This window comes from Salmo trutta, chromosome 25 (genome assembly GCF_901001165.1).
Source record: "Salmo trutta chromosome 25, fSalTru1.1, whole genome shotgun sequence".
Taxonomy (NCBI): domain Eukaryota; kingdom Metazoa; phylum Chordata; class Actinopteri; order Salmoniformes; family Salmonidae; genus Salmo; species Salmo trutta.
In genome coordinates this window covers 37,709,633-37,721,062 of record NC_042981.1, presented here as the reverse complement: position 1 = coordinate 37,721,062, position 11,430 = coordinate 37,709,633, and the positions used below count along the sequence as shown (strand labels likewise).

General features: G+C 42.2%; 1 protein-coding gene across 1 annotated transcript; it reads left to right on the top strand.

The window, feature by feature from the left end:
• Positions 1-9,117: 9,117 nt before the first annotated feature.
• LOC115162734 (left-right determination factor 2-like) lies at positions 9,118-10,781 on the top strand. Its single transcript, XM_029714193.1, has 4 exons — positions 9,118-9,414; positions 9,644-9,887; positions 10,002-10,241; positions 10,438-10,781. Exons 1-4 carry the CDS (start codon positions 9,147-9,149, stop codon positions 10,757-10,759), a joined length of 1,074 nt encoding a protein of 357 aa, XP_029570053.1. The 5' UTR covers positions 9,118-9,146; the 3' UTR covers positions 10,760-10,781.
• Positions 10,782-11,430: the final 649 nt, after the last annotated feature.

Sequence of the window (11,430 nt, the reverse complement as noted above, 5' to 3'; positions counted from 1 at the left end):
TTCCAGGACCTACATATGTGAAAAAGGCACATTTCTATATTTTGTAGGAAAAAATGATAAAGGTTCTTGTTTATGTATATCCGGACCTATATACACACACACACTAACCTTCAAAGGTTTGAGGTCACTTAGAAATGTCCTTGTTTTCTATAAAAACATACAAAAATTAGTTGCAAAATTAATAAGAAATATAGTGAAGGCATTGACAAAGTTATAAATTATGATTTTTAATTGAAATAATAATTGTGTCCTTCAAATTTTGCTTTCGTCAAAGAATCCTCCATTTGCAGCTATTACAGCCTTGCAGACCTTTGGCATTCTAGTTGTCAATTTGTTAAGGTAATCTGAAGACATTTCACCCCATGCTTCCTGAAGCACCTCCCACAAATTGGATTGGCTTGATGGGCACTTCTTTTTTTATTTTATTTTATTTATTTCACCTTTATTTAACCAGGTAGGCAAGTTGAGAACAAGTTCTCATTTACAATTGCGACCTGGCCAAGATAAAGCAAAGCAGTTCGACAACATACAACAACACAGAGTTACACATGGAATAAAACAACATACAATCAATGATGCAGTAGAAAAAAATAAGACTATATACAATGTGAGCAAATGATGTGAGATAATGGAGGTAAAGGCAAAAAATGCCAAGGTGGCAAAGTAAATAAAGTATAGCAAGAAAAACACTGGAATGGTAGATTTGTAGTTTGAAGAAAGTTCAAAGTTAAAATATAAATAATATGGTGCAAAGGAGCAAAATAAATAAATACAGTAGGGGAAGAGGTAGTAGTTTGGGCTAAATTATAGATGGGCTATGTACAGGTGCAGTGATCTGTGAGCTGCTCTGACAGCTGGTGCTTAAAGCTAGTGAGGGAGATAAGTGTTTCCAGTTTCATAGATTTTTGTAGTTCGTTCCAGTCATTGGCAGCAGAGAACTGGAAGGAGAGACGACCAAAGGAGGAGTTGGCTTTAGGGGTGACCAGAGAGATATACCTGCTGGAGCGCGTGCTACAGGTGGGTGCTGCTATGGTGACCAGTGAGCGGAGATAAGGAGGGACTTTACCTAGCAGGGTCTTGTAGATGACCTGGAGCCAATGTGTTTGGCGACGATTATGAAGCGAAGGCCAGCCAACGAGAGCGTACAGGTCGCAGTGGTGGGTAGTATATGGGGCTTTGGTGACAAAACGGATGGCACTGTGATAGACTGCATCCAGCTTGTTGAGTAGGGTATTGGAGGCTATTTTGTAAATGACATCGCCGAAGTCGAGGATTGGTAGGATGGTCAGTTTTACAAGGGTATGTTTGGCAGTATGAGTGAAGGATGCTTTGTTGCGAAATAGGAAGCCAATTCTAGATTTCACTTTGGATTGGAGATGATTGATGTGAGTCTGGAAGGAGAGTTTACAGTCTAACCAGACACCTAGGTATTTGTAGTTGTCCACAAATTCTAAGTTAGAACCGTCCAGAGAAGTTATGCTGGACGGGCGGGCAGGTGCAGGCAGCGATCGGTTGAAGAGCATGCATTTAGTTTTACTTGTGTTTAGGAGCAGTTGGAGACCACGGAAGGAGAGTTGAATGGCATTAAAGCTCGTCTGGAGGGTTGTTAACACAGTGTCCAAAGAAGGGCCAGAAGTATACAGAATGGTGTCGTCTGCGTAGAGGTGGATCAGAGATTCACCAGCAGCAAGAGCGGTCAAGCTGCTCCCACAACAGCTCAATAGGGTTGAGATCCGGTGACTGTGCTGGCCACTCCATTATATACAGAATACCAGCTAACTGCTTCTTCCCTAAATAGTTCTTGCATTTTTTATTACATTTTTTTATTTCACTTTTATTTAACCAGGTAGGCCAGTTGAGAACAAGTTCTCATTTACATCTGTGACCTGGCCAAGATAAAGCAAAGCAGTGTGACACAAACAACAACACAGAGTTACACATGGAATAAACAAACGTACAGTCAATAACACAATAGAAAAAGTCTATATACAGTGTGTGAAAATGGCGTGAGGAGGTAAGGAAATAAATAGGCCATAGTAGCGAAGTAATTACAATTTAGCAAATTAACACTGGAGTGATAAATGTGCAGATGATGATGTGCAAGTAGAAATACTGGTGTGCAAAAGAGCAAAAAAAAACAATATGGGAATGAGGTAGGTAGATTGGATGGGTTATTTACAGATGGGCTGTGTACAGCTGCAGCAACCGGTAAGCTGCTCAGATAGCTGCTGCCTAAAGTTAGTGAGGGAGATATAAGTCTCCAACTTCAGCGATTTTTGCAATTCCTTCCAACTTTTTCATAGCCGATCTTTGAGAGTATCTCTACCGCTCCTGCTGTCTCTAGAGAGTTGAAAACAGCAGGTCTGGGACAGGTAGCACGTCCGGTGAATAGGTCAGGGTTCCAGCAGGTCTGGGACAGCAGGTCTGGGACAGGTAGCATGTCCGGTGAACAGGTCAGGGTTCCATAGCTGCGGGCAGAACAGTTGGAACTGGAGCAGCAGCACGGCCAGGTGAACTGGGGACAGCAAGGAGTCATCAAGCCAGGTAGTCCTGAGGCATGGTCCTAGGGCTCAGGTCCTCCAAGAGAGAGAGAGAAAGAAAGAAAGAAAGAAAGAAAGAAAGAAAGAGAGAGAGAATTAGAGAGAGCATATTTAAATTCACACAGGACACCGGAAAAGACAAGAGAAATACTCCAGATCTGACAGACTGACCCTAGCCCCCCGACACATAAACTACTGCAGCATAAATACTGGAGGCTGAGACAGGAGGGGTCAGGAGACACTGTGGCCCCATCCGATGAAACCCCCGGACAGGGCCAAACAGGTAGGATATAACCCACTTTGCCAAAGCACAGCCTCCACACCACTGGAGGGATATCTCCAACCACCAACATACCATCCCGGGACAAGGCCGAGTATAGCCCACAAAGATCTCCGCCACGGCAGATCTCCGCCATAGCCCACAAGAATAGACTGACGAGTTTCAGAAGAAAGTGCTTTGTTTCTGGTCATTTTGAGCCTGTATCGAACCCACAAATGCTGATGCTCCAGATACTCAACTAGTCTTAAGGCCAGTTTTATTGCTTCTTTAATAAGGACAACAGTTTTCAGCTGTGCTAACATAATTGCAAAGGGGTTTTCTAATGATCAATTAGCCTTTTAAAATGCCAAACTTGGATTAGCTAACACAATGTGCCATTGGAACACAGGATTGATGGTTGCTGATAATGGGCCTCTGTACACCTATGTAGATATTCCATTAAAAAAATCAGCCGTTTCCAGCTACAATAGTAATTTACAACATTAACAATGTCAAAACTGTATTTCTGATCAATTTGATGTTACTTTAATGGACAAAAACTGTTGCTTTTCTTTCAAAAACAAGGACATTTCTAAGTGACCCCAAACTTTTGAACGGTAGTGTATATATATATATATATATATATATATATATATATATATATATATATATATACATACATACATACATACATACATACATACATACATACATACATACATACATACACCTTGTAAGCATATGTATCTGTCATGTGTGAATGTTGCTGTTTTTATGTTTACTATACACAGTATATCAGAAATTGTGTAATAGAATCATTGTTAACATAAAATTATAAATATAGTTTATAAAGGTTTATACACATTTTCTGTATACTGTAAATAGCCTATAAAATATACGTAAACAGACCATAAATATCAACATTTTAGTTTTCTTGGAAAGCAGTGAGTGCTATGATCCTGTCTCAGCCTCCAGTAATTATGCTGCAATAGTTTGTGTCGGGCGGCTAGGGTCAGTCTGTTATATCTGGATTATTTCTCCTGTCTTATCCAGTGTCCTGTGTGAATTTAAGTATGCTCCTTCTAATTCTCTCTCTCTCTTTCTCTTTCTTTCTATTTCTCTCTCTCTCTTCTCTCAGAGGACCTGAGCCCTAGGACCATGCCTCAAGGACTACCTGGCCTGATCTCCTTGCTGTCCCCAGTCCACCTGGTTGTGCTGCTGCTCCAGTTTCAACCATTGGCTATGGAACCCTGACCTGTTCACCGGAAGTGCTACTTTGTCCCAGACCTACTGTTTTTCTCTCTCTCTCTCTACCGCACCTGCTGTCTCTAACTCTGAATGATCGGCTATGAAAAGCCAACTGACATTTACTCCTGTGGTGCTGACCTGTTGCACCCTCTACAACCACTGTGATTATTATTATCTAACCCTGCTGGTCATCTATGAACGTTTGAACATCTTGGTCATGTTCTGTTATAATCTCCACCCGGCACATTCAGAAGAGGAATGGCCACCCCTCAGAGCCTGGTTCCTCTCTAGGTTTCTTCCTAGGTTCCTGCCTTTCTAGGGAGTTTTTCCTAGGGAGTTTTTCCTAGCCAGCGTGTTGCTTGCTGTTTGGGGTTCTAGGCTGAGTTTCTGTATAGCACTTTGTGACATCAGCGGATGTAAAAAGGGCTTTATAAGTAAATTGGATTGATTGATTGATTCAATATCAGTACTTGTTACATTTACAACTTTTCTAAGTCATATCATCAACTGATTTCAGCCAGTGTATGGCTGTGGATTGACTGCATTGTGTCAATGGAAGGTTGGCGTCAGTTAATTTGAACAATTTATGGAATTTTTCCTCAAACTGTCTGGCTAGCATACAGTGCAGATATATTCTTGAAATTCATTATTTTATTTATATCTTATCACAGCATTGGCAAACCACGGTTAAGCAACTCCCTGACCAAAATGTCTGACCTTTATCCCATCACAAGGGTCCCATCATAAGAAGGTTAATGACCATTCTAGTATTCTAATTCCTAATTAAATCAAAATCAAATCTAATTTTATTGGTCATATACACATGGTTAGCAAATGTTATTGCGAGTGTAGCGAAATGCTTGTGCTTTAGTTCCGACAGTACTGCAATATCGAACAAGTAATCAAACAATTCCACAACAACAACCTAATACACACAAATCGAAGTAAAGGGATGGAATAAGAATATGTTCATATAAATATATGGATGAGCAATGACCGAGCGGCATAGGCAAGATGCAATAGATGATATAAGATACAGTATGTACATATGGGATGAATAATGCAAGATATGTAAGCATCATTATTAAAGTGCCATTAATAAAGTGACTAGTGATCCATTTGTTAGAGTGGCCAATGATTCCAAGTCTGTATGTAGGCAGCAGCCTCTCTGTGTTAGTGATGGCTGTTTAACAGTCTGATGGCCTTAAGATAGAAGCTATTTTTCAGTCTCTCGGTCCCAGCTTTGATGCACCTGTACTGACCTCGCCTTCTGGATGGTAGCGGGATAAACGACAGTGGCTCGGGTGGTTGTCCTTCCTGTGACATCGGGTGCTGTAGGTGTCCTGGAGGGCAGGTAGTTTGCCCCCCGGTGATGCGTTGTGCAGACCGCACCACCCTCTGGAGAGCCCTGCAGTTGTGGGCGGTGCAGTTGCCATACTAGGCGGTGATACAGCCCAACAGGATGGTCACAATTGTGCATCTGTAAAAGTTTGTGAGGGTTTTAGGTGACAAGCCAAATTTCTTCAGCCTCCTGAGGTTGAAGAGGCGCTGCTGCGCCTTCTTCACCACGCTGTCTATGTGGGTGGACCATTTCAGTTTGTCAGTGATGTGTACGCCGAGGAACTTAAAACTTTCCACCTTCTCCACTGCTGTCCCGTTGATGTGGATAAGGGGGTGCTCCCTCTGCTGTTTCCTGAAGTCCACGATCATCTCCTTTGTTTTGTTGACGTTGAGTGAGAGGTTGTTTTCCTGGCCCTACCAAGGCAACTACTGTCTATCTAGTAAACGTGCTAGCTATTTCAGTGGATATTGAACACATTTCTACCTGCAAATGAATAATGTTTTTACAAGATCTAAGGAATTGTAATAAATTCACACAAGGTTTTTTGTTGAAATTAAAGGAAGTCTAACGATGTAAAAGTAGGCCAGAAATGTTTGAATAATTTACACTTGGTTTGTGGTCTCTCTGACAATCAATTAGAAAGGGTATTGCGATAACAATAAAATAACATATTTCACAAGATTTAAGTCATTTTAATAAATTCACACAAGGTTTTTGGTGGAAATCAAAGGTTGTAAAAGTAGGCCAGACATTTGTAGAATAATTTACACTTGGTTCGAGGTGTCACTGACAAGCCTATGGAAAAGTTATTGCGATAAGAATAATTACATATTTTACCAGATTTAAGTCATTTTAAATTAGGCTTCTTATCTAAAAAGGTTTAATTTAATTTCTTCAATAGGATATTGATTTATGCTTCATATCTTTTTCTTAATCCACTTAGAACTCATTATAAACACAAACATATTTTGATCAGCTAAGGCTACAATACCTTTATCACAACACATGTAGGCCTGCTATAACTTTGATTACAGAAAATGATCACCATTACAACACTAACAGCACATTAATAGCTGCAGTCTTCGTTTCTGTTGTCCTATTTTGTAATGCTAATCTATAGTCCTTCATTAAAACCTGTTGATTGGGGAAGACTTGCTGATTTCTGATTAAGTGGATCAAGATGTCTGTTTACTTTCACCCGAAGAGCTTCTGTCAACAGTCAGGGTAGGAGGGGCGTCTCGTCCCTCTCACAACCCGTCTCCAACTCCTTATCGATGTTGTGTATTGTCAATGCCAACTGTTCTCGCAAAATCAAAGCTTGCTGGTCGGTAGAATGTGTGAACATGGGATCAGCATCACCCAGGGGCGTCATATACCCCAAAAATCTGAGGGGGCACAAAGTATGTGTGGATGGCTGGGGGTTGGTCTACCGGGGGGAACATTTCCCTCTGTACGTAAATGTGAGAACGTTGCATTTTTCAAACACCTGAAACAGCATTTTCCTGCTATCTAAAGCCAAAATATTTATGCTATGTAAAAAATATTTGGATTTTTCTGTATATCTAAGCATACATCTTGAGTTGTCTGTAAAAGAAGAAACTAAATATGCTACTCTGCATCTCTGCTAAAATCTGGGTTAAAGATGAAAAGGAATGTGAGTCTTATTCAGTACATTTAGTTATTGCTTGCTTTTCTCAAATAGTTAGACAAGCTACCTACTCTAACTAGATTGATAGCCTGAAATGGCTTCTTGATAGCCTGAAATGGCTTCTTGGTAGCTAGTTATGAGGTTGGGAGATTAGGAACCTATCTGGGCAAGCTAAAGCCAATGTCATAAAATTGCTAGTAAAATGACTAGTAGTATTACAGAGGAAAACTAAATTAAAAAATTGAGAAATCTGAGGGGGAACGTGCCCCCTGTGCCCCCTATGGGCATGACACCCCTGGCGTCACCCCTTACAAATGGCACTATCTAATGAAGTAAAAAATAACGCAAGGTTTTACATTTAGGTTAGGCATACCCAGAGCAATAATACAGGCATTTTGTCTTGGCACAATGGGCGCCAAATGTGTCTCTAACTTTGTAGGGCTACTTTTATATTAGGTCTGGGATGATGATCTAGTTTTCATGATCTAATATTGTTCTAATTGGAGCACTAGTCTTGCTTGATCAAAAGGCATACATAGATGGACATCACTGACAGACAGACAGACAGACAGATATTTTCCTCTCACTCATTAACAACTGGCCCCTCAACCCCATGTGTAGCTTTAGAATGGCACCCCATGGACAGATTATCATATTAGTGTAATTAAGTTTGTCAAGTATGTGTATAACATTATTAGTGGGTGGAGGTATGTCTATCCTTCTCTGCCTGAGTCTATGGTGGTCCCCCTGTGTGTGTGTCAGGTCAAACAGACTGGTGTGTATTGGGAGCCGAGCTCCCACAGGGGACAGATGAGTAATCCAGTGTGTGCTCTGCTCTGGGATGTGGATTGTAAAGGGCTCTTCACATGGACCTGATTATGTGTCTCTATTGCAGGAGCTGGCTGTGTCTTTTTCTGTCACATACACACACAAACACTATAGTGGCTGAGGCAACTGGTTCCTCCATAGAGTCCCAGTCGTGAGTGTGTATTGGGACTGGAGTGTGGCAGGTGGTCTTGGGATGACAGACAGTGTGCCCGCAGACAGCATACACGCAGACAACACACAGGAATGGCTGATTGACAGATCAACAGCTGACAGGCAGAGGACAGACACACACACACACACAAAACGTGATGCCAGATCAACAGTAGTCAGACAGCTAAATATATGTGCTCCCTGTGCTATGTGTGTTAATCATCATGTTATTAGCGGTCTCTTTTTGGCAGGGCAGGCCTGCTGGGTCCTCATTTTAATAGATGTAGTAGACGGACAACACTAAACCAACATATTCAACAAAAGAGATGAAAGATTCAGACAAATTCATGTCTTAGATTTCAGTTGTTTCCTGATGAGGGGGAGTAGTAGCCGGGTCCCAGATCTGTTTGTGCTCTTGACAATTCCATTGCTGTCATTGTCAAGCCAACCATTTTTTTATTCACCACATTGAAGTTGGGAATAGAGCAGCAAAAATTACATTTGTTCAAAACTTCAAATATGAATTGGTTGCTTATTTAATTGTAACGCTCACATAGGACGTTCTATTTGATAAATAATGCAAAGTTTAGGCTCAAACTGTTTGGATTTTTAATTAAACAATTCATGAATTGACATAGTCTACTGGAAGCCTATCAACGATGTTTGGACTGAATGACACTGAGGGTGAAACCGCTTAGATGTCCATCAGAGAGAGATTAACACGTCATTAATTACCGGTATAAAGCACTCCTATATCTGCTAATCTATTGGTGTCTAATCCACCCATGTTTCAGATGAAAATGGGGTCATTAAAAACGAAACGTGTGTTTTTCTTTCATGTGCGAGTCCCATCTTTACTGGTCGATGTGGTGATGATGGGTGTGATAGGTGAGTGGGTGGAGGTGGGGGTTGAGACCAGGTATCAGGCAGAGGCTATTAGTCCTTAAATAGGGCGTGACTTTGAAGCTCTCCCGCGCGTCCACTGTCTTTGGTGTTGGTCCCCACCCCTTTGTACACGTCCGTCGGGATGTCACAGCGGGGCTACTATATATATATATATATATATATATATAAAGGTGGTCAGTCCTTGTCCTCCATCGCAACAGGGTTTAACTCTCAACTCTTTCAGATATGGCATATTTCCCAATTTGGCTGCTGTGCGCCTGTGCGATACTGTCTCTAACGCACAGCTTCAATCAGGAGAACCTGAAAGAGGCTATGCTTCAGAGGCTTGGACTGAAGGAACTTCCACGGATCCATAAAAGGGACTTGGAGAACCTGGTCGTTCCTAGCCACATCAGAAACAAGTACCTGACCCTGCTGAAGCTGCACCACGAGAGGAGACGCCGCTCTCTGCCCAGCCTAGCAAGAATCCTCAGGGGGACATCCGGGAACGCAGGTAAACAGCAATGGCAACTAAGACAGTTTCTAAGACTGAGAATATGACCGTTTCAAAGACTGACTGATTTTCAATTTTATTTTCCATTATTATATTTTATTTACCATTAGCTATACTATTGTTAATACCAATGCGTAATTCTCAGTTTGGTTCTGTTTGGATTCCAAATTACGCACTGCTGTCCAATTGTCCACATGCGGACGCTGTCCTGTTATATTCTACATAACAGATATATCGGGGGAGATTCTTTACTCTGACGTCACCAGAGAGCGGTTGGTTTTCGACATGGAGGCCAGGGTCCCGGCCAACAGCGAGGTGACCATGGCGGAGCTCAGACTCTACCAGAACGCCCCTCATAAACTGCACCTGGCCGGGAGAAAGAGTCAAAAGCAGGACAACAACGCACGGGTCAGCGTCTACTGGGTGGAAGTTCTAGAGAACGGCGCCAACCGCTCCTCACTGGTAGACTCAAGGTCAGCACCGTTACCGCACAACCTACTTTTAATTAGCCTAATACGAATTAATTAGCATGCTAGTTAATTACAGTACTATTGTGATTCATTTGTACGGTTGACCCTTTTCAATAGGTTGGTGCCAATCTACGAGACCGGGTGGAAGGGTTTTGATGTGACGCAGGCCGTACACTACTGGTCGAAGGGACGTCGCGAGGCGCCGCTGCGCCTGGAGCTGCGAGTCGAGGGGGAGAGACCGGGAAGCTACGCAGCCGAGATGGCCAAGAGTGTACGCTTTACCGCGCAGGACCCCTCTGACCAGAGCACGGGAAAGCCTGAGCTTCTTTTTTACACCTTGAACCTGGAGGAATATGGGTAGGTGACATTTAATAGCTAGACTAATGGCAATGTTTAGAACCTTGGTTGGACAGTGGACACATTTTAAGCATATAGGCTACACACATATGGACCTGGCTGCTATGTCACAGTATGACATTTGCTTATACATTATTTGAGAATCCTCTATAGGTGTGTCAAACGTGTAATAACCTGACCATTTCTCTCCGTCCAGTTCCCGTGGTGACTGCCAGTCCAGCAAGCCGAACGGCATATGCTGCAGAGAAGACTACTTCATCAACTTCCGGGAGCTAACTTGGACTCAATACTGGGTCATCGAACCCGCGGGCTACCAGTCCTTCCGATGCGCAGGAGGGTGCAAGCAGCCAAAGCGTCATTATGGCTACGGAGAACGGCGGTGCGCGGCTACGGAGAACGCGCCGCTACCTATAATGTACCTAGTGAAAAAAGGAGACTACACTGAGATTGAAGTGGCGGAGTTTCCCAACATGATAGTGGAGAAGTGCAGATGTACAATGGACAATGTATCTGTTTGAGAATGAGGAATGGGCGCAATCCAGAGAGACTGAGAGATGCGAGTGCGACTCATGACGCACAGTACTTTTTTTCTTCAAACTTAAATTACTATAGGCTAAAAAGGAGATATCTTATTGGTGTGAATATTTGAGACAAGGGGTATATTAGCCGATCACTTGTTTTTTGAGCACTTAAATGTAAATACGTAGCCTAATTTATGTTGCCCATGAATGCATTTATACTCGTCATATGACAAGATTAAAAATATGAATTGCACATTTTCAAAGTATATTAATAAATGTATTTTTCTTCCACAAATCCTTTACACAGTGTTACCTCATTGGTTCATCTGTTGTCTATGGGTTTGTTTTTTGAGGGAGAGCGAGGGAGTGTGAATAAACAAAAACACAGTCAAACTGAAATCACTACAGGTGTGGTTGTGACACCAATTTCCTATATCATTAGAGCCTCAACACTAGCCCAGTCCTTTGTTACGGTAACACATCCTCACCACGGGGCTTCCGATCAGTGTTTGATTTGTGGATTTATTTACTTAGTTTCAGTCTCAGAATCTACAGCGCTGTTGAATCTCCAAAGGCGCGCCATTCGTGCGTAATTACGCACGAATGGCGCTCCTTTGGAGATTCACCATGACACGCGGACGGGAACAAGACTCAACAGGGTCGATTCT